The sequence below is a fragment of the Stegodyphus dumicola genome, chromosome 2 (genome assembly GCF_044657685.1).
Source record: "Stegodyphus dumicola isolate Sdum_Otavi_A_Nest chromosome 2, ASM4465768v1".
Taxonomy (NCBI): domain Eukaryota; kingdom Metazoa; phylum Arthropoda; class Arachnida; order Araneae; family Eresidae; genus Stegodyphus; species Stegodyphus dumicola.
Genome location: NC_140769.1, coordinates 210448786 through 210472836, shown reverse-complemented (window position 1 = coordinate 210472836; position 24051 = coordinate 210448786). Strand labels below are relative to the sequence as shown.

At 32.3% G+C, this 24051-nt stretch overlaps 2 protein-coding genes across 6 annotated transcripts in view; both read left to right on the top strand.

The window, feature by feature from the left end:
* LOC146998813 (uncharacterized) overlaps window positions 1–24051 on the top strand; it is a 940238-nt gene that overhangs the window by 365615 nt on the left and 550572 nt on the right. The gene's annotated exons all lie outside the window — the stretch shown is intronic.
* On the top strand, window positions 11137–18346 carry LOC146998816 (uncharacterized). The gene is made up of 2 exons (XM_085810347.1): window positions 11137–12279; window positions 17220–18346. Exon 1 carries the CDS (start codon window positions 11217–11219, stop codon window positions 12123–12125), a length of 909 nt encoding a protein of 302 aa, XP_085666473.1. The 5' UTR covers window positions 11137–11216; the 3' UTR covers window positions 12126–12279; window positions 17220–18346.

Here is a 24051-nt window from a genome sequence, read left to right as displayed (position 1 = left end):
ATTTGCGTCAATGCGAGTGGCGACTGTAAAATCAAGCCTCCGCTAGTATATTATTCGGAAAACCCCAGAGGCTTTAAGTCATATAATATTTTAAAAGAAAACCTGCCAGTTATAATTTTAAGAAGATATGTCGAGGGCAAATCCGAAGGCGTGGGACAGAATGAACTTCTTTGTGGAGTGGATAATTCTGGTGTTCTGTTCTGGTGTTGGCCTCGACAATGCCCCTACTCACCCATCAAATCTCGAAGATGATTTACTCGAAGAGTTCAAGTATATAAAATTTCCCTACCTACCACCCAACACCACTCCTATCCTGCAGCCCATGGATCAGCAGGAGATTTCTAATTTTAAGAATTTGTACACCAAGCAAATTTTCCGCCGCTGCTTTGAGGTGACAGAGAACACAAACCTTACCATTCGAGAGTTCTGGAAAAACCACTTTAACATCGTGATGTGCCTAAGAATTATTGTTCAGGCCTGGCTGGGTGTTACAACGTCTGCATGGAAGAAGCTGTGGCCTGAGGCTGTAGCTGAAAGAGAATTCGAAGGATTGGAACCCAAAGTGTCAGTGGTAGAGGAGCTTGTTTCTCTGGGAAAATCCATGAGTCTGGAGGTGGAGGAGAGAGATGTGAACGAACTCGTAGAGGAACAGTCTCAGGAGCTGACAACCGAGGAGTTACACGATCTGCATTTGCAGCAGCATACGGTGGTTCAACGAAAAATTAGTTTTGAAGAGGAGCCAGAGATGGAGGAGGTTATCCCTGCAAGAGATATAAAACAGATCTTGAGAATGTGGGATAAAGTTGTAGAGTTCGTGGATAAAAATCACCGCGAAAAAGTTGCAACTAATCCTAAATCGGAGTTGTTCAACGAAACTTGCCTAACTCGATTCCGCAATACCTTGACAGGTAGGAAGAAACAAACATCCTTGGACAGTTTTTTTAAACGATCTGCGGGTGAAAATGAGCAGATCATGACAAAAAGAGCGAAGACCAGTGACAAAAATTAAGCGCTTCCGTAGGCACTTTTTCTTTTAATTATGTTTTTATAGAATATGTATTTGTTATTTATAAATAAATGTTTCTTCTTGTTTTTGAATAAGAAACTACATTTTTCTTATTCAAAAACACTTAAAAAAACAGCTGAGGTCGTGTTTTGGGAGCTGGAACGGATTAATGGCATTTCGATTACTTTCAATGCGGAAAATTGCTTTGAGATACGAGCAAGGTTACGAAACATATTAAACTCGTATGTCGAGGTACCACTGTACTTAATTATATAATCGTTAGCAAGCAGATAGTAATAAATAATTTTAAAACTGTGCTGCTATCAATATACAAATTATGTTGACTAGTATAATTGATTTAGAATTATGCGAATACATATAATATAAGATGATGTGTGTTACTACAGATACGTATTAATATAATACATATATAAGTCTGTGCATATATATGAAATCATAATTCTTTTTATACCAGTTAACAGTTCAACCATGAAAGGTTCCCCAAGAATGAAATATGGTGTAACAATGAACACTTAGTTTAGAAATTCGATTCTATTATATATTGTTGTAAAAGTCATTGTAAGAGTGAAAATTCTTCATTCTGCCTTAATGCGAGTTTTTGCGTTTAATGCGTTGTTTGGTGATTTTATGATCCAGAATTATATTGATGTGATATATTAATACTGCATTTGTAGACATACGTTTTCTGAGAAACGAGTCAAGGCGATTGATTTTTTGTAAAAATTTGGATTTATCCTTATTTTATTGACGTGCACCAGCACAGAATTGAGAATGGCTTGTGCTATGCTTCGATGCATGAAGAAGCGTTTGTAAGTAATGAATATTATGAACGTTTGAACATATTTAAATGAATAGTATTAAAAGTATATATTTACTTATATCATATACTAATAGTTTATGGTAAATTTTTCATTATAAATCTCATCACAGTTTCATTTCTCATTCTATTGCATTTCTATAGCGTAACATAAATTTTGTGGTTTACATATTGTAGATTGCATCAGTTTTGCAGCGCAATTTATTCCTCGGTATGTTACTTGTAGTGTTATTAGAAATTCCATTATTTTTGTATTTTTTCTGCAATTGGTAGTATCTGATTAGGAAATTTATGTTTTATTTCAAGATATATATGAAGTTGGTTATATCAAGTGTTAAATAAACTTTGTTATTCGGGCAATAGCGTTAGCTTTATCGAGATAGATAAATGCAATTCTTATTTCTTAAATAGTCAAGATATAAAGACACACTCGAATAGGAGATTCACTCACTTTACGTTTTTTAAGGGTTATATATATACATTAAGGGCGTGTTCAAAACAACCATTGACGAGTAGTCTTGGCGTAATTCGTATTCATACCAAGATTATCCATTTCTCAAGGCAATAATTTTTGTTATTTTTGCTAAACCGTTTACGAAAATATAATTTTCCGAATCCTGAACTCTTATGCATGGAAAGGCAGATTTTAAGATATTTGTTTTGCAATTTGATGAAAAATTCGTATTTTTAAAACACCGATGTATGTGTTCTCTTTTTTAAATTCTGCCAGTGTATAACATTATATAACATTCTTGTGTTATCACCATTTATAGTTGTCGCTTGCTGTACAGCATGCTGAATACATTTTACTTTCTAGGTATCTACAATTACATCGTGTTGTTTCGGTACGAACAGGGGCGAAGTATTCATCACTTAGATACATTTAAAGATAATTAATTAATTTTTTCTGATTTTGATATCTATAATATATAGACAGGATTACTGATAAGAAATGTAAGAAAATAGTAAATGAAGAAGTAAATAGAAAAATTTCTTTCAGGTATTGTGAGATGTCAATATAAACTTCATACATTTTACTAGGGGGCTGTTGACAAAGCAAAATCTTTACTATATATGTCTACGAGCTCTACGTATACAGTGTGTTGCTCAAAGTAAACTTCCTGCATTGTGAAGAGTACTACGTGTATGTCGTGATGCGTTCATGCGAAGCTTGTTCCCTCGTATGAGCTCTGCCTCTTCGAACCGAAATTGTCCGTAATCTGCAGCGTCTTGAGTTGTTTATGCAGCTTCTTGAGCTGTTCTGGTATTTCCTGTCGAATCTGACGATGACGCGGACAGTCTTGCATCCTTCGTTTACTTGCGACTTCTTCCCGTCATCGCGCATATTCTTTTGACGTTCCGCTTGCCTAATGGGCCTCCGTTTCGCTTCTGCTTACCTTTCCGGAGCACGCAGTGATTCTTGGTTTTCTGAATGTCTTTTGCGTCTGCTACTAGTTTCTGATACAGTTTGAGCAAGCGAAGTTTCTTGAGTTGTTGCTTGTCTGCTGGAACTCCTATTCGTTTCTTCTTCAGTTTCTTGAATGCGTAACCTTTCTTGTCACTATGCTTGCCTGCTGAGTTTCTAGTTGTATCTTCATTCATTTTTGAAGCATGCAAGTTTTCTTGTACTTGCCTGCTGAGTCTCCTAGTGCTTTTTACTTCATTTTTTCTGTAGCTCGCTGTAACATTTGTGCTGTCTTCTTGCGTTCAGACATTTTCGTAAATTGAAAAAAAAATTATGTAACTGTAGTAAAGTAACATTGCATCTAAAACGTTAAATACTTACAGAAGTTTAAACTTCTACTCAGAAAGGAACTGTGCAATAAAAGAAATTAAATTTTTATAAATAAATTTAGAATAGCATAATATGCATAAAACATTTCATTATGAAGAAAATGTATTCATTCTTTCCAAGCAAAAAGTGATTCTTAAATAAATGTTTCTTGCCAAGTCAGGAAACAAAGACCTTTGACACTTCAGGTAATACATTTGAGGTTATGATTTAAATTTATTTTAATATAACAAATTTTCAAAATCTCAATAAAAGAATTAACGTAGCGATAGCATATCGTATCACGTATCTAAAGGTGAAACATAAAAGTTGCCAAAAGCAGCTATTCATTTAAAATACTTACATTAACGAAAGATTTTCGACGTACAATGACGTTATATGGAATCACGTGCTTTCTTCAACTCAGAATATAACCGTAAATAATAATAACCATAAGTTTCACGTTTGTCAATGCTATTTATTTCATATTTTTTTAACTTAAAAATTTCTCTTAAACAAACTCTACGATATGAAAGTGAGAAGGGCCAACATTTTTCCAAATAAAGCATTTTGATTTCCAGCGCGCTAGACATCGGCCACTTGGAAAAATGAATGCGAAAAATTAGCGTTTTAAGAAATTTTATATAATATCTCGAGTGATAGTCGTAGGAAGATAACAATAGTCGAAACGTTTTACCATGGATTTTTGAAATTTGAGGGTACCTCCTTCCAAACTCAAATTCCCCCACCGGTTCCGAAGGATATGATGTTACGAAAAAAAAAAAAAAAAAAAAAAAACAAAGAGGCAAATACCCGCATATATTTATATTGTTGATTACTCTTTACAATATTCAATTTCCTTTAAAAACATTTAGCTTCATTTAGATAAAAAGAAATTAAATTCAGACATTTTCCCTAGCATTCAAGCTTTTATTGTATTTTTAAATATTCTTTTTGTCAGTGTTGCGCAAGTTTTCCGCGGCGTCATTAGGAGCCGTAGGTCGAAGACATTTAAGAATCATTGCTGTAAATAATGATCATATGATAAATTGCAATACATATTCGATTCTTTTGATTAGAATTTGAGTGCAATTCTTTATACATCAGCTACTATGCCCCTTTATGTAATGACAAAGATTATTTTCAATGATTATCCGATGAGAATGATTCTTTACAATGATTATTTGCAACGAATATTAAAAGCTGATGACTATGATTACTTAAATAGAATATGCGATGACAACGATTTTTTCCAAAAACGCTTCGATCACGTCACTATTGTAGTATATCGCTATACTCCTGGGGTTGGGAATTGTACTACGGCCCTGTAATTAAGCGTTTTAAATGACGTCAAAAAAGCCACTGAGCCAGATATTTTATTAGTAACTGCTGCGTATTGGGATCGAAACCGTTATTTAAATCTTCTGAATAAAATTTGGGATAATTCCTTGTACGTCAGAAAATAAAGCAACTTGTAATACGAATTTCAACAAAATTACATGCATCGAATAACAGGATTACTTAAACGGAAAGAACAGTACAACAAATCGCTCTTTGCAGCTCGGCTTTTGTCCGACACTTGTTTTTCAGCTATCGTATCTACCCATTTGAAGATACCATGTGAAGAATCCTTTTTTAGTGTGCAAATTAATTAAATGTATGTTATGTATATATATGGAGATATTTTTTCGAATTAGGAAAGCACCAACTTCTTTTAACGGAAACAACCGAGACATTAAATTCAGTCCAATTTAATTTTTCATCTAAATCATTTCTTAATTGCAAAAGTTCATATTAATTTTCGTTGCAAAGGAGACTAGGTGTTGCTGCAAACAAATGAAATACCAAACATTATTAAATTTATTGAAGTCAACAGCAGAAAAGTGTTAAACAATTAATAGATTACTTCAGTGAAACGTAATTGCATTTAAACGTATTAAATTGTTTTCAGCAGATGTAATAATCAGGAAGATCCGAAGAGATATTGTGCGTTTAATATTTTTTTTTTCGCTAAATTTTTATACATTTCAGTTAACGTGTAAATCTATGTTTTGAACACATGGCCCGTTAAGTGAAGAAGTCTGTGGGAAGGCAATTTTTAATCCTGTGCGGAAATTGTCCAAACGATTGATCATTCATCGGCTCAGCATACGCAGCCATAAGGTTGAGAGCCCAATCATTGCTTAGTTGCGCTCGACTGGAAATTTGATCAGCCTGGTCAACGGAAGCCACGGTTTAAAAAATTTACATGTTCTTAAATACTTGCTTATTAACTCTTGTAATATGATTAGATACTTATAGTCACAGTTCTATCACTTTCAATAATATATTTCATAAATTGTTCAAGTGCAGACACACACTTCATATTGTAGAAAAAACATTCTCTGGAATTTTTGATGCAAATCCTAGTTTTCTTTTTCTAAGAATGGAAAGTAATGGAGAGTGCCATTTATAAAGCTTAGGTTTTGCTAGATTTGCAGGTTTTTCGCGCTCGCATTTTACGTGCCTTCTTAAGAATCTCTGGAAATAAAATGGAAACTTTCCATGATTTGTTGCCAATCTAATTGGAGAAAAAAATGTATTCTTTATAGGGATACTTGCGGAAAGTAACTGTGGAGCAATCTTCTTGTATCTGCCTCGTCCCATCCTGTTTGTTATTTTATCAAAACGTGTTTGGAAATTTTTTTCCTGATTGCAAAGTTTGATCTGAGATGATAGATGTCAATCAGACCTTCTAATATGGCATCCTGAGCTGCTGATGGCAGCAGCTTCATTTCCTATTATACCTGTATATCCTCATAATGGAATTTAGGCTAATAAGACGAATATTCATTTCCATATTTACTGTTTTTTGAAGATTTTGAATAAGTAAAGCTATTTTCTTCGTGGAACATAGCGCCTTTAAAAATCTTTGACAAAAATGTAAAAATGTAATGTAAAAATGCTCGCAAAATGTGACTTACTACTTTTGACAAAAAACGTATAAATAATCATTTATTAAATTAATGAATTCAAACATATGAACATATATATTTAATAAAATAAAAATATTTCAGCGCAAATAATTATCGACGTATATTTGAAGAAGAAGAAGAAGCAAAAATATACTTCAGCGAACAATTACTAGAAGAATTGGATCCGCAATGTTTAAGATTGCAATACGTGTCGGAGACGTAAGTCATTTCGGAAAAAATAATAAAACAAAACATAATGTTTCATGTCCAGTTTAATTATACGTTTAATAATTTTTTGACAAAAACGCTGGTCTGGAAAATAATACGTTTTCAGATTTGTAATGCGTAATGTTTTTTCATTCCTTCATTACAAAAATAGATTATAAATGTTTAAGTTGGAAAATCACATTGTGAAGAATTCAAATTTATTGTAATACCTTTTGATTATGAGGAAACTTTATTGCATTAACTAATGAAATACCTAAACAGAAAGCTAATATACAAAATACACGTGTTTAAACGGCCAGTTTGTAAAATTTGTGAATGAGAAGTAAGTGTGAAATAGTTGATATAATTAGAGTAACAAAGACAAAAAGGACTTTATGTTTATAAATAATATGCATATATATATGTATGTAAAACAAATTAAGTAAACACTGAAATCCATCCCATACTCTATTCGGAACAAAACTCATATAAATTGTTCTCTTCACCTGTTTCTGTTAGACTACATATTTCTAGATTTACAGAGATTTATGATATTATTTAGCTATAGTTTTGAGAATTTACTCATCAAACATAATAAAAATTTCGAGATTCTAACTTTTCATTGCAATTATTTTTTTAATATATAATATTAAATAATTTTGAATTAATAACAAATTAAAAAATAAAAATTAATTAATTAAAATATATGTTTATGTATATATATATATATATATATATATATATAATATATATGTATATATATATATATATATATATATAATATATATGTATATATATATATATATATATATATTTAAACAAATTTAAATTCTTAACAAATACGTATAAAAGTAAAAAAGTAAAAAATAAAAATATAAAAATGCAAATTTAAATTCTAAAAAAAGGAAAAAAGCCAAATAATTTAAAATAATTTAAAAATATGCAAACATGTAAACGATTTAATTCTCGAACTAATCTACAATATCATTTAAATTCAGAAGCATAAGCAAATCAAGTGCAAAATCTATCTATGAAAAAAAATCTAATATTATATATCCCCATCACATGATTTCAGTTAAAGATGATGACTTAGCTAAGTGGGAATATAAATTTTCCTGAAACAAATATTTCTCTTACTAAACCACAATATTGTAGAACTATGCATATTTTTTCTATCTCTGTCAACGCTGGCACGGTATTCCTATCTCTGTCGTGCTACTTTCTTCCTATTCCAACAATATGAGAAATATAAATATTCTAGAAATAGGTAAGTTTAGAATTTCAAATGAATTGGGGGCGCAAATGTGAATTGAAATAAATCTGAATATTTTATCTTATTCATCTGCCAAATTTGCTCTGTATTATAGATCAATATGTGCGATCAGAATTCCTAACATTAATTCACACACACACACACACACACATATGCATATATATCTATATATATACGTTTATCGTATATATGTTACGGTGAAACACCGAAATCTGGAGAATGTCGGCTTTCACCGGTGAATGTCAACATTCACATATTCGCTTGTTGTATGTCCGAAATATTTTTCAAAAACACTTATTTCTGACTTACACCGGTAAATGTCGACATTCACCATCTACTAATGGTGAATGTTGAACACATAAGAATATTACATTTTCTTCTCCGTAATTCGGTCGCGAAAAAACGCACTTGGGACTTAAAATAAGAACTTAAGAATATAAGAACTTGAAACACACTGTACATTCAAAATGAGAAAGGAAAATAATAGAAGTTAAAAATTTACTAAATTACGTGATTCAAATCTTATTATTTGCAACAACTTAAACTATTAGGACACTTTCAATTGCACAAGAGGCCCTTGCTTTTACAACTGCATTTATTTGTGGAACACTTCCTTTTGCAACGAGAGCGTGTACATATACTCCTCTCTTTTTGACCTACACCAGAGCATATCTGTGATTGTCGACATACACCGGTGAGGGTCCGAATGTACAAAAATGTAATGCAATATTCGATCATTCACCGACGTATTTGGTGAATGTTGACATTCTCCGGTGAAAGTCGACATTCTCCAGTTTCGATCTTTCACGGTAACATATATATATATATATATATATACGATTATATATATATAATTTATTTCCTAAACAATATTGATTAATTGATTATATTGTCTCCTAAGTTTATTTAAAGTAGAATTATTTTAAAATAGTGAATCAATACTGGTAAGTTATATTTTGAAAGATGTTTTGAGGTAACTTGAAAGTAAATTGTTAATAATGTTTTAACGGGGACTAGAATTAAATCATCATGAAGAACAAAATTTCAATTTTAAAAGGAAAAATTAAATTAAAAACATGTAATCATTGTCATTGATCAGAAAATAGTTGACTTTTCAAGGGGAACAAACCAACTCCCGTATATATATATATATACATATAATCGTTTATTGCAATTCATGATCGAAAACGCTTTCCTGGCCCCATAGTGACGAGACACAACACAAGAAAAATAGGGTACGAACAGTGTAAAGGTATTTGTTTATTATTCTTAGCGCAGCGGAAACTAAGAAATAAGAACAAAAACAGGGGATCGTCATCAAAGAAAGTATTCGAAAGTTCCTTCGGTGACTTCCTCTCGGGATACGTCAACACATTATTGCACGAAACCTCTGTTAGAAGTCACACAGGAACTTGTGACACATATCGTGGCAGCTGCTGGGAAAGTCCTGGGAATGCACGGTATTTTCGAGAACATCTTATGTTCGATGTGCGAGAGATGTGATACCTGCATCAGGGTGCAGGTCGTAATTTCGAACACCTTCTTTCAGGTCCATAAGTGTCTAATTTTGTTCCTATTTTTTAATTTCTCTTGCGCTAAGCATAACTGGTGTCCGTTCTTTCTTGTGTTTTGTGTTGTTTGTACCGGCCAGGAAAGTGTTTTCGGCCATGTTTTGCCATTTCATTTTTCGTCATCGTAGTCTCTCTCATATATGTGCATAAATACTTATGACTCAAGTGTTGCTACTATATGATGAAATATACAAACACGGTGTTTAAAATGCTACATATTCCCATCCGAAAATATCTTTTTTTTATCTTCTTGCCCTTCAAATAGGAAATATGTGTCCTTCATTGTAAAATCTCCTGGAACTTTAATTCTTCTTTTTTCGAGGTCAATGGAGAAATTATTTCAGCATAGGCAGCTGTCAGTATTCAAACATTAAATTGTAAAAGCCATTAAAGTGTAGCCGAAACGCTCAGAAAGGTTTAATTCGCATAAGGATTTAGGAAATACATTTTGAAAGATTTAGCAAATTTTCCTTCAATAAATTTAATGGAACAGGCAAAAGAAATTACAGGGAACAATAAATATAGGAGAAAACAGATATTTCTTTTCCTAATTTGTTTTGCTTTGTTTGATTTCTTTCTTTATTCCTGTATAAATAATAAAACTTTAAGAATGCAACTGAAGATGAGAATAAATTTTTCAATTGAAAACAAATGATGGCAAAAATCCTAGTTCTTCTTGCTGGACGACAAAATAGACCAGCATTATGTTCCGAATTCGGAATAACGAGAGAAAATTTGAAACCTGTGCAGCCAGCGATGCAAAGAGATTGATCTGCGAGAAAGATGACTTAAATGAGGAAACTCGGAGATATTTTAATGATGTGTAAGGTTACCTCTACTGGATAATAATAAGAAATGGTAAAATACGTAAGTAAATTATACCAAAATTGAAGAAATTTAAAATATCTGGCATGCGTAAGAAATAGTAATTGATTGAAAAAATAAATGAATCCAAAGCTTTCAAACTTATACTCGTTTAAATACAGGTTTTGCTGATTCAGAAAGAACGTTACGTGTATATCTTCTAAAATGCTTTTTCCATCCTTTGTTTGTAGTTGTTTTATTTTTCATTTCAGTTTCATTTTTCCTCCTATTTTGCAATTTTCGCCATTGTTTCCCTCTGTTTTAAGCCACCTGTTTATTATTACTATTATTATTATTTCAACTTATGTCAAAATTAAGTAAGGAAAAGTAAGGCACTGAAACTTTGCAAATTATTACGCTCTACGTGAGATTCATGGAGGTCGCTTATTGCATACAAATCACGCCAAATGCTTTAACTTTTCTGCTTGGCTTTAGGTCAGAAGAACAAAAGCAACAAATTCGCCTTTTGTAGAAAAACATTCTGTCAGGCAATAAATCTACGGGGAGATTTTTCCCTATGAAACTGAGCCAAAAGTGTTATATAGTATCTAAATATGGAAGTGTTGTGCATGTTAAACGTGATAGTCGTTGCATTACTTTCACTTTTTTACTACTGAAATAAAGATATACTGATTATTTTGTAGATTGGATTTTCATGATCCTTGTGATCATGAAAAGGAGCAAAAACTGGAAAACGAGAAAGAACTGGAAAAGAAGCCAGAACCCGAAAAGATGCAAAAACTGGAAAAGAATCAAGAACTGGATAAAAAGGAAGAACATGAAAAGAAGGAGAAACTGGAAAAGAAGCAAGAACTGAAAAACAAGAAAAAACTGGAATTGACACAAAAACTAGAAAAGAAGCAAGAACTGAAAAAGAAGCAAAAGCTGGAAAAGATACAAAAACTAGAAAAGAAGCAAGAGCAGGAAAAGATACAAGAATTAGAAAAGAAGCAAGAACTGAAAAAGAAGCAAGAGCTGAAAAAGAAGCAAAAACTGGAAAAGAAGCAAGAACTGAAAATGAAACAAGAGCAGAAAAAGAAGCAAAAATTGGAAAACAAGGAAGAACTGAAAAACAAACAAAAACTGGAAAAGCAACAGAAACTAGAAAAGAAGCAAGAACTGAAAGAGAAACAAACACTAGAATGGATTCAAAAACTAGAAAAGAAAGAAGAACTGAAAAAGAAGAAAAAACGGGAAGAGATACTAAAACTAGAAAAGAAAGAAGAACTGAAAATGGAGAAACAACTGAAAGAGATACAAAAACTAGTAAACAAAGAAGAACTGAAAAGTCAAAAGAAACTGGAAAAAATGCAAAAACTAAAAAACAAAGAAGAACTGAAAAAGAAGAAGAAACTGGAAAAAATGCAAAAAACAACAAACAAAGAAGAACTGAAAAAGAATAAGAAACTGGAAAAAATGCAAAAACTGGAAAAGAAGCAAGAGCCGGAAAAGATGCCAGAACTGGAAAATATAGACGAGTCAGAAAAGACGCAATACCTGGAAAAAAAGCAAAAAACGGAAAAGAATCCTCATCTGAAAAACAAGCTGGAACCGGAAAAGAACTGTCAAACCCGAAAAGGAAACCGGATGAACTGCGAAAAGAGCCAGAACTCGATAACAACTGTAGAACGATTGATTTAATGACCAAACGAAGCAAGACCCGGAAAAGAAAAATAGAACAAATAAATCATACACCTGCTTCATTTTACCAAAATTTATTATCAATAACATTTTTATTATGAAGAACTTTATGGTATTCTTAGTATATGGACAGCATTTGATAATATTTTGCTCGGTAAGTGTAACTACTGATATATTATTAGCTAGTAATTAGTCATGCTAACTTTAAGATATCAGCATTATTTTAGCAGCAACTAAGTACACTCTTTCGTAGTTCAGATCTATGTTTTCAGTGCCTTTCATGGCTGCGAGGTCTTCCGGTTTTACCTGGAAAGTCACAGTTTATTGACTTTTTTAACACATAGTCACATGACAGTATTTTTCAACTATAAATTTATGTTATGCTACTGGCTTTAAATTGTGCAAATAAATATTGCACGTCATATCTTTCATAATTGAACTCATGAAATTAATTTATACAGATTTCATTTTAAAATTTGTTTGACCCTGAGCTGTCTTATCCAACTGCAGATATTTATAGGACTTTATATCAAGATTCAAAGAAACGCTCAAAAAGGAATGTTTATCCGCTTTTAATTATGTGTTAATCAGCTTGAGTTGCATTACCAAGATTGTAATTCTAAACAAATTAAAAGGTATTGTAGTATGTACATTAGCTTTTAATTTGCTTTCACCTTGTTTAAATGTAGTTTGACATACCACAGTTTCCGTTTCTACTCAGGATTTTTCTAGTGTAAAAATTCAAGATTACAAATTAAAATGAGCGAAAAAATAACTTTTAAAATGTGTGTATACATTAAATCAGAATCATAATATAATTAGAGAAAAAAACTGAATAATATATTATAAAGCGAATTTATATCAATTTCGATTTCTTTCAAAATAGAGATTCCTTCGCACCTCACAAATCTCACAGAAACTCTCGGTTTGTGATTCGTGAGCTTTAGTTTTTTATATTTGGAATTTGGCAGCAATATGATTCACTGTTACGATACAAATTCTTGCTCACAAATTGGTTATCTAACTAGAAAATGGTATAACTAAAATAAAATAAATATTATTAGATGGAAATGTTGGTTTGCTTTGCGTTTATCTGAATGGTATCGTATATATAAACCTGTTGGAGACGTTTTTTTCCCACACATCGAATAGAGACACATAGTCACATAATATAAATAATCTGACTACATTACTATAGTGTAAGATGAAGCTCTACCACATTTCTCTATTACTTTAGACTGCGAAAGATTTGCTAAAGCATTACAGGATCATACTCTGAAGGATCTCGCCGTTCTGTTTCATTTTCTTCCGCCTCGAAAACGCATTATCTTAATACAATAGATTACTTTTGAAGGAATGTATTATTTGAAAACCTTGTAACTGTAAGAATTATTCTCTGACGTTATTACACAAAAAGCGGTTGAGAGCCTAATCTTTTGCTATGCGCTTTAAGATGTATAAAAGCATTTTGAAATGTAAGGCCTACAAACCGAAACGTAACTTTATCTTATTTCTGTACTATTCATTAGAGTTATATACATTCCCATCAATAGATACTCAATGGCTAAATATTCTGGTTACCCAAATCAGTTCTTTTTTTCCTCTCTTCTTTTTCTTAATTTTAAATAATCCGGAAAGTAAAGCTATAGAAAATTTCACTTCTTCATTAGAAATCTGATTTGGAATTTTGTTTTCCGAGATAAAAATTTTAATTCCTTATCTCTTTTCTCAACACAAAGATCGAAAAACGTAACATCGACATTTTGAAAACATTTGTAAACTAATAGAAGGGAAAAAGCAGAATACAATGGTTCAGCAAGCATGTAAATATCTCTATCACTTAAGTTTCAGCTATGTTTGTTATAGTATATTCAGGCGTATAAGACGCACTTTTAAAACAAAATGTAAGATGGAAATTTATGCGTGCGCTCTGTACGCCAGCTATAAAAATTTTATGTTTGGAAATATGGAAAAAGTGAGCATACGAAAATTAGATTTCTGCGTGTAATTAAATTTTTTTTCTTTAAAAGAAATAACACAGTTTATGTACTTAAAAATTTTCGTTATAAAAATTCTGTTTCATTTTCACCTTCACATCTGATCCATACTTCCATAGATCCAAGTTCCTCATATTCGGCTTAAGTTATATCTTCAAGCACATCATCGGATTCTGTTTCATTTTCGCCGTCACTTTTTCTCTGATCAACAGATAAATAATCATCTTCCGTTTCAACTAGACCGTCAGATATACCACATATATTAAATGGGTTTAATTTTATTCCGTGCTTTTATTATTTACTGACACACTATTTATGGACTGGCATGACGTATTTGGTCTCCATTTGTAACTGTTTTTTTCACCTTCACGTTTGCTCGAGTATTCCACTGACGTTAAAAATATTCTATCGATGATATATTGACATATATGTCTAATATCTGAACTAATGGCAATAATCCGCCTGGATAAACTGTCATATCTGTATAACATTATTTCAACAACATATTTGTGTTATCCGTTAGATGGAGGCTGAACATGTCCCAAAGTATTGGATTTTCTTGATTATCTGAGACAAAAGGAAGCTTTTGCCAAATATTTCTTATCCACAGTTTCACGACATTTTTCTCCGCCGATCATTTCTCTTGAATACGGATGAAAACACTTTCGGGAAACTGCACTTCTGCAAAATCTTTCTTTTAAAGATATCGATGGGATTTTAATTTCGTACGGTCGGCTAAGCAGGAGATCAGTACGGTGAGGTGAGATTTCTCGTTGGACTATTGTTTCTATGTTAACCGTTATTTTTCTTTCATATCATTGTTTATTTATCTCCTACCGTATAAAAACTACTGGAATGACATCCATATTTGCAACACGTGATAGTAATTAAATTTTTCCATATTTTTAAAAACTCATCAAAGTTTTATCTCTATATTTGCGAAGCCTTTGAAAAAATTTTGTCTTTTTTTCTCGGAGAACTGAATTATTCCGTGAAGTAAATCGAAAACACAAACTCAGTTTACTTTAGAGTTTTCACTTCCATTTGCACTCCTTTTTTCTATTTTTAAGTCAAAGAAACGTACGCTGTTTCTTGTTACAATTAATTCATTCTAGCGATGATGGGGATTTTCTACAATGCAGTTTCCAACACTTTCGCCGACGGTAAGCTATTTCATTACTTCTTTATGCAATGCACAGTTATTCTTTGGCGCAATAATCATTGTAAAATTTCATGTTTCCTCCACTCGTGTACGAAGCACTCACGAAAACCAAACTGCATGATTTCCATTTTCTTTCGCAAACTGAATGACTTAACATTTGAAACTTGCATTGTGTTTGTTTCGTTCGGCGAAAGCCATAACTACTGCTGAAGAAAGCACTGGATGAACTACACTTCACTAAAATCAAATGTGATATCGTTAAGTCTTTGATGTTGACATCAGAACCACGGTTTCAAATGACTACAGAAAGAAGAACATGACTCCTAATTCCGCAAATTCACTTTGGTCGAAAGTGCACTCTTATCCAAATTATGCTCCTTGTTTCTCGAAGTCCTAGAATAACATTCTCTTCCACATCCAGAATGAATACAAATCACCTCCTACCTTGCAGAAATATTTTCCCCGATAATCATTTCTCCTGCGCACCACCTTATCGCTTGCCAAACTGCAATGTTTCCGCAATTGACATATTTGCTCGTGTTTCCTAAGGTATGAAATAATCAAGAAGAGCTGTTGCGGGATATGATGTTTTTGGTATTGCCAAACCACCATGTGTATTTTATTGCTTTCTTTATTTACTAAAGACCTGATGCATTGTAATTAAGCGATATAAGAACTTGATTTATATGCGATTACGTTTTCTTATACAAAATGTTCCAACAATGTACTTATGCGTTGTAATTTCATTTATTCAAAACTCAGTCTAGTTATATTTATAAAATTTTCAATAGCAAACGAATGTTTTAAGAAAACAGTTTAGACGTTTTGGGTCAAGATACTTTTCAAAAAATGTCTAATCCAAGAGTTATTTATATGAGAAATTTTATGTAAAAACAAATGGCGCACATTTTTACGTTTGAAATTTACTGGCATATTCCATGCCAAATTTAGTAAGAGATTTCAGGTTTTTACCAGCTAAAGGAAGTCAAGGATTTCTAGAATAATTTGCAAGGTCAAGGAAGAGTTTTGTCTATTGTTAATTGATATTTTCATTTCCAAAAAAGAACGTTAAGCATTAAATTTTGAAAGAAGTTTTTTATTTTCTTTTGGCACGATGCGTAATGAGTTTACTTCAAAAAAGCTGAAAATAAAAGTACCAGTTATCTATATTTTACTATTTATATCATAATAAATAACTTACTAATTTAAAATTTAATTATAAAAAAGATTTTACTCCCACAAAAGCCGTTTTATCCATTTACGCCAGTTTGGGCACTTTTCTACTGCATATGCCTTTCATCAAATTGTACACGCTCTGTCCACAAAATATTCACTCGCTCTTTATTTGTGCAACCGTGGATATACTTCAATTAATAATCTGTTTTAAATGACGCAACTTTTTGTCTTTTCGAATAATAAACGGTTATTATTGCACAAAGTACGAAATCTGACTAATTATTTTTTCCTCCAATACCTAGACTTCTGTCTAGGTATTTGGTTATAAGAAATAAATCACAAAACAATTGACTGGTGTCAATCGAAATCAGACGGAGATATTTATGTTCAAAATTATTTCATAACGAGTGCAAACTTTTTCCTCATAAAATCATGAGTGTCGGAGAAACATATGAAGAGCTAGGCTTCGTAATTTTTACAAAACAAATTATTTTAAATTTAAAAGTACCAAAGCGCAAACATTTACGTTTTTCAAAACATTTTGTACTTGGAAGTCAATGCCCACCACAAACGACCAAGATCCGGTCTGAAATTTTGCAGACAGTGCACAGTCATCCGTTTCGAGTATCTTTCATTTTGGTTATTTGCGTATGCGATATAACCTTTTCAAATATTCTCATGCTTGTGACTCAGAATTGAATTATCATTTTAACTGATATTTTTATGTGATGTGTAACAATAATTTTGTTTATTTTTCAGGATGAAGATTCAGGCCCCCTTTGCGCATACCGACTGTAATTTGAATAGCCAGTTTACAATAACAAGCTTAATAGTAACCGACCGTCATAGGGATGCGCCCGAGGCTTAAAGGAACGCGAATCTCTATCAAATTTGCAACTTGTGCAAATGTAATTTTGACTTTAAAATTCTTTTATTTTCCCTTTCTCGTGTCAAAAATGTTTTTCTCTTCAATATTTAACTTTAATAACGTGAAACTTTAATTTAAATTTTCCTTTTCACTATTTTTACTTTAAAAAGGTTTTAAGTTCTTTCATTTTACAAAAGTAATACTGATTTTGAAAACTATAAATATTTCCTTTTGGTTTTTTATTTTAAAATTTGCTTTTAAATGCTCACTTTATTTATTTTACAGAAATATTATATACTCTTATAAGCAAAATATATTTCTTTTTTGTATTTCCACAAATGGCATTTTTTAAAAAATATTTTACTCCTTTTTATTAAGGGGTGTTGGAAACCCTATAGCGGCAATGTTAAATTGGCCATTTTTGGATTACCTTTTCTGAAAATCTACTGTTCTTACAGGCTTGAAGGTTTTTACATAATTAAAGTACATCTATCACCTCGCGCCCTTTCCACCACGAAGGCAGGACGTCTATGCACTCGCCATAGTAGGAAAATAATCTCTATCTTTATCCTCTAATTTATTACACATAACGGTACACAATATACAGTAAAACAAATATCACTAGTATAGTATACATTTAATTATATACATAATATAAGGCGTGCAAAACATTCTTTAAGTAATCTCAACTATATACATAATATAAGGCGCGCAAAACATGTTTTAAGTAATCTCTTTCCACACGGCATGGCTGCCGGTCCAATCGCTAAAGTACCAAGTCTCGTATTCACGCCACCAGCCTGCCTCGATCGGTTTTTCCGAGGAATCTCGAATTCTTTTAATACGGTGTCTTTAATCATAATATTGTTATTTCAATCCATTTCATCGAGAGTCGCGATCAAACTTTTAACTTTTGTTTTTAAACTCTGCAAAATAATTTTCCCTTCTTCAGATATTTTATAGAGATTAAGAATCACTTCAGCATGATGTAAAAAGAACAGCCATTTATCAGCTTTCGATGGTGGGTCAAACATAACTCCTTTCATTATTTTCAAATGTTTCAATAATCGTTTCCCTTGCTCTAAGAATCTCTAAGAATCTCCTATATCTTGATAAAAATAAGAACCTTAATTTCTCATTTCCATATAAAATATACTTTCTCGGTGTCTACTGGCTTTAACGCCTGACATTCGAATCATGTTATTAACAGACATAAAAACAATTATAATTTTCTAAGTTAATATGGTTAATATATAAATTAAGAAGGACTTACCTTTGATCCCGATAGTGAAAATATCGAACGAAGAGCACAACTTGACGCTGTTAACTTTAATCATGAGCACACTGCAGTGGCACGTAACTTGACATGATTACAACACGGTAATTCACATTACCCCTGATTTAACTTTTCACGATTTCACTAGGATGATCAACACTGATGATCCCATTTTACCACTCACTGGCTGTTAACTTTTTAGCACATCACGCTTTCACAAATCGGATGAATTTATTCGCACACATGGCCCTAAACGCGCCATTTTCTTTCGTCATAAAAATCTTCTCTCATCGTAGATCCATTCGTGAACTATCACCGAATTTCATTTTATAACTTTCAGTAACTTTTTACAACCATATTTATTTATTATTTTCACTATTTAGTGATTTCCTTTTTCACAATCTTATCCAATCGACTGCGCCGATTTGCACCTCGCGCCGTTTCAACTCCGAGGCGGGTTCGGTCATTTCTAATGCACTCGCCATAATAGGAAAATAATCTCGATCAGCTTTGAAATTTTATCCACTAATTTATTAAACAATACACAATAAAACAAATACCACTACCATACATTTAGCTTAAGTTATCCCTTTGCACACGGCATGACTGCCGGTCCAACCGCAAAAGTCACAAGTCTCGTATTCTTCCCACCAGCTTGCCTCCACTCTGTTTTCCGGCGTAACTACGTCCCTTCCTTTAACCGTCTTTAGCCCCTCGCAGATAAAATGTTCTGGAAACGTCTTTCGCTAAGGGAAGGAACATCACAATACCTAGCTGAATATCCTGAAACGAGCTTTTTTATCATTTTAAATTTTAGAGTATTTTACAGTATATTTTGTTACGCATAGTAAAATTTAGCACTGATTATAATCAAAAGCTCATTTCGGCAAATATTTGGAAGCGTAGTAAATAAGGTATAAAAATTTCAGATACCTGTGAGCAGTAGTTCTTGAGAACAGGTACTACATCGAGTATAAAAAAATCACGTTCGAAAAAGGCGATTTTATGTAAAAATTCTCAATTATCAAAGCATTCAATGACAAATTAAAGCTAGATTTTGTAGAGTCCTAATTTTCATAGAGATTAAAGAATGGTGTTTTAAGAAAGCTAAAATTATAGAGAATTTGAAAATGCAAATATCAGAAATCCTCATTTTATGAAATGTTTTGGCTTTCAACACCTGTATTCTATTAAATTAATATGTTTCACAAACTATAATCAATCAACAAATGAACTGTATTCCTACACTTTTATTAAATTACACTTGTCAGCGATGCAAAATAATTGATACAAAATAAGCGAGCCATTCTACATGGCTGTCACAAACACAATTCTATCAATCAATTATCTTGTTGCCACACATAAAGTTCAAAACTAAAGGAAGAAAAGCAAAAGGAATTTACGCTGTTTGCAACAATAAAATGAAGCAAACGATACTCACATAAACAACACCCCTTCAACTATTCTATTCTTTAAAGTCCTTTCTCTTTTTTTTCTATTCTGGTAAAACTTTATATATAAATTTAATTCTTTGTCTTTTAATTTTTTATTTTATATCTCTGGTCGCATTTTTCATTAACGATTAACATTTTGCATTTTGCTTATTATTATTATATTAAAATTATGCAAAATGAACAAACAGTAAGTAATGAGATGCTCAATTAAAATCAAATACAGATTTAATGATAAAAGGGAAATTTTTAATGTCCTTACAAACAAGATTTCAAGAGATGGAAGAGGCCGTTGCCTAAAAAAAAAGAAAACAATTCGTCGTTTTGACATGAAACTTAAAAAAATATTTTCGTTGTCACAAAAACAAAACTTTTTGAAACATTACGTTATTCAAACTCTTATGTCACTTCCGAGTGTCACGTTATCTAAGATGGCATAGGTTTCGGCTACGTACCCAAGCCTCTGGCATCTCCTGAGGGCGTTTGGTTACTACACCTGTACCAAAGATAGTGAACTTCCGGTGATATCCTTCTGTCTGTACCTGAACGAAACTGGCTCTTTTTGACGGCACTCTAGCGAAACACTAAAAAATCATGATTTAAATAATTTAACTGGTATTTTAAGGACGAGGATTTAGATTAACTGCTGATGATTTTTTATTTAGGTGATCGTGAGTATATGGTTTAATGATGAAGAGTATGAATATTTGAGTAGGATGATAATAAAACTTGAGGTGATTGGGCTTTGTATCTAGGTGAAGATCTTTTATTTTGACGACCACTTCAATGATGATGATGAAGATGATACATAGGATGGTTTAAAATTTTGTGATTTGGGTGATGATGGTTTATCTTATTCTGACGATGATCATGGTGACGCGATATACATGATGGTTAAAATGACGATGTGTATTAAGTGATAATAAATATTTAGATGAATTTGATGGTGACATAGTTTTGACTGATGACGATTTTATACATGATGTGAGAGTGATTTATATAATAATTTAGAGGAGTTAGGCAATGAAGACGATGATTAAATGAGGATGAAGAAGATGATGATTTGGTTGATATTGCTTTCTATTTAGATGATCTGGAGGATTATGATTTATCTATCTCGACGATGATAATGGTGATGATGACACATACGACGGTTTAAACTGAAGGTATGATTTCGATGATGATGATTATTTAAATGATGGTTTTGAATTATCTGGTGATAATTTTAGAATTTCTTTCTTGGTTATTCAGATAACAATTTTGATGGTGATTTAGACGGTTGAGGTGATGAAGACGATGATCAAATGAGAATCATATTGTTGATGGTGGTGATTTAGATGATACTGCTTTTTATTTAGTTGATTTGAGCTATGATGATTTATCTTAATTTGGCGATATTTTCAATGACGATGATGATGATAATATATATATGATGGTTTAACATGAAGATGTGTTTTGGGTAGTTATGCTTAGTTAGATGTCTTAGATGATGATTTAAATTTAGCAGATGAAGTTGATTGGATTTAGAAGGAAATTTATATAGATGATGATTTCAATGAGTTAGATATTTATTTAGATGAAGGTATATTCATTTGATAATGATTATTTAAACAATAAGAGGGTCGTCCGAAAAATTACTTTGCCGTAAACCATAAAAACAAAGTCTTATTACCTGGAAAGATCTATTGCAAAAGATACAGCTATATTTCTGCTACTTCTCAGCATAAGAAACATCGGAACTATACCAATTGTCATAGCGTCGGTTACCTATTTCCATTAGAGTGTCATAGAAGTCTGTCGCCTGGGAAGAAAGGAAGCCCGTCACAGTTGTCTGCAACATTTCACCTGTAGGAAAGTGTGCCCAGACAAGAACGTCTTCAGGTGCAATAACACGTGAAAGTACTTGACAGCAAGATCGGAGCCATGATGGTCAGACATCTCCCAGCGAAACGTCTACAACATACATTTTGTGGAATTCCCCGTATGCGTCCGATGTTGTCGTAGGACACCACAACACCAGCACTGAACATCCCAAGCCATTTGTTCTGAATGGCTCTTCAGATGTTCTCTAGTAAAGCGTAATAAAGATCAGCTTTCACCGGAGCACCACTCGCCAATACGTCAATGAGCAGAATGCCTTTACTATCCCAGAATACCGTGCACATCAATTTCCGTGCATAGACTGAGGATCGTCCGGCGCGTGGACCCCTGTGACGCCAATCAATCGTGAGTTGCTGGTTTCTGTGGTGAAGTGAGCTACCCACATCTCATCACCTGTAACGATTCTGTTAAATTGCGTTCAATAAACTGATTTATGTATCTGCTGGCTCTAGTTCTTTGTGTTTAAGTTTTGAGTATTCGAAATGGAACTCAAATGCAATCAATCATATATATAGATTACATATTAATTCATATATTTGAATTAAATACATATTTACTTACCGGCCCAAAACTTTCTTAACACGTTGATCGCGGCGCCGCTCTCTAGGGACCGGCACTGGAATTTTCGTTTGCCTGGCGTCGTTCCACGGGACCGACAGTATAAGTTAATAAACATAGTGTCAATGAAATGTGATCAAATTTAGCTTTAATGAAATGTATTGAAACATTCTAAACAATAATACGGCTTAGCTTTAAGGTTTAACTCGCTGCCGGCTGAATGGAAAGGACAGCAAATTCGGGGCCGAACTCAGCGTGTTAATTGGAAAGCCACCGCTCAGCCTTAAAACGCAGAGCAGTTTGATTTAAATAACCCTTGATAACACTATTCTATAACGTTCTTTGTACGTTAAAGTACATATAGCACAAGAGTGTGCAAGGAAACTAATAATTAACAAATTTATTTAATATTTTTCGTATAATGAGGATAATTTCAAACTGTAAACATAATTCTAAAAATCCATGACATTATCGAATTGAGACCTGTTTCGATGTCAGATATATCTCGTAATGAAATCTGAAATTTTTTGAAATTTAACAACTAATTTTTCGAGGTATTTGACAGTCCAATCTGTATAAGTTTCATTTATTTGTTTAAATGTTTGTAAAGTGTTATCACAGATTTTTATAAAAAAGTGTGTGAGAGATAAATGATAAAATTGATGGATAGAAATGAAGGGAATATTATGCATTTGTTCAGAAACATAAACGTAGTATTTGTGAGATTTCTCGCACAGCCAAGTTATAATTGTTTTGTTAAATTCTTTTTTTCATATTTAATTCTTTTAAATTCATTTCTCAAAGTTTGTCATAATTTATGTGACTCAACTAGGTACGGAAAATTGATTCGGAATGTAAAAGAAATATATGTATTCTGTAATATTATTTTTTGTAAAGTTTATTTTTTTTTAATTAACAAGGTCTGTAATCAATGTTTGCACTTATTTAATGCACGGAGTTCCAAGCAATTTCACTCATCATCCTACAAGCTGCAATAAACACAAAAACACAACTCTGAAAATGAAATATTCTAACAAGGATTGTAAAGCCAAAGGCATATAATTAGTCTCCTCTGTATGCTCAGATCATTCAATATGATTTCTCTCACAGCTTATACATTTTCAGATGAGTTACTCACGTTCGTTTTTAATGGTAATCAAAATATGTAAAACTGCAATTAAAAAGATTAAAATTTCGACAAATTGACTAAATGAAAAATATATTCGCTGGTCGCTTAAAATTGCTTCAACGGTACCTATTTCCAAATTGCAAGACGGGTATTCCACACACGGATAATCGAGAATTAGTATAACATTCTACAGCAAAATAATGCAAATTCCTGGTTTTTTTCATATAATGCATTCATGCTGTCAGATTTATTATGTCTAATCTTATAATATTATTGTAAAATTACTGCCGGTAGAAATCATTCCTTGAAAATGAAGGCCCCTTGCCACCTTCTTGATGCCTAATTTCAAATGGATAATTCAAACGTGGTCAAAGGAGAAATATTAAAATTTTCAAAAATTCGTGTTTACGGTTTTTTAATACCTAGAT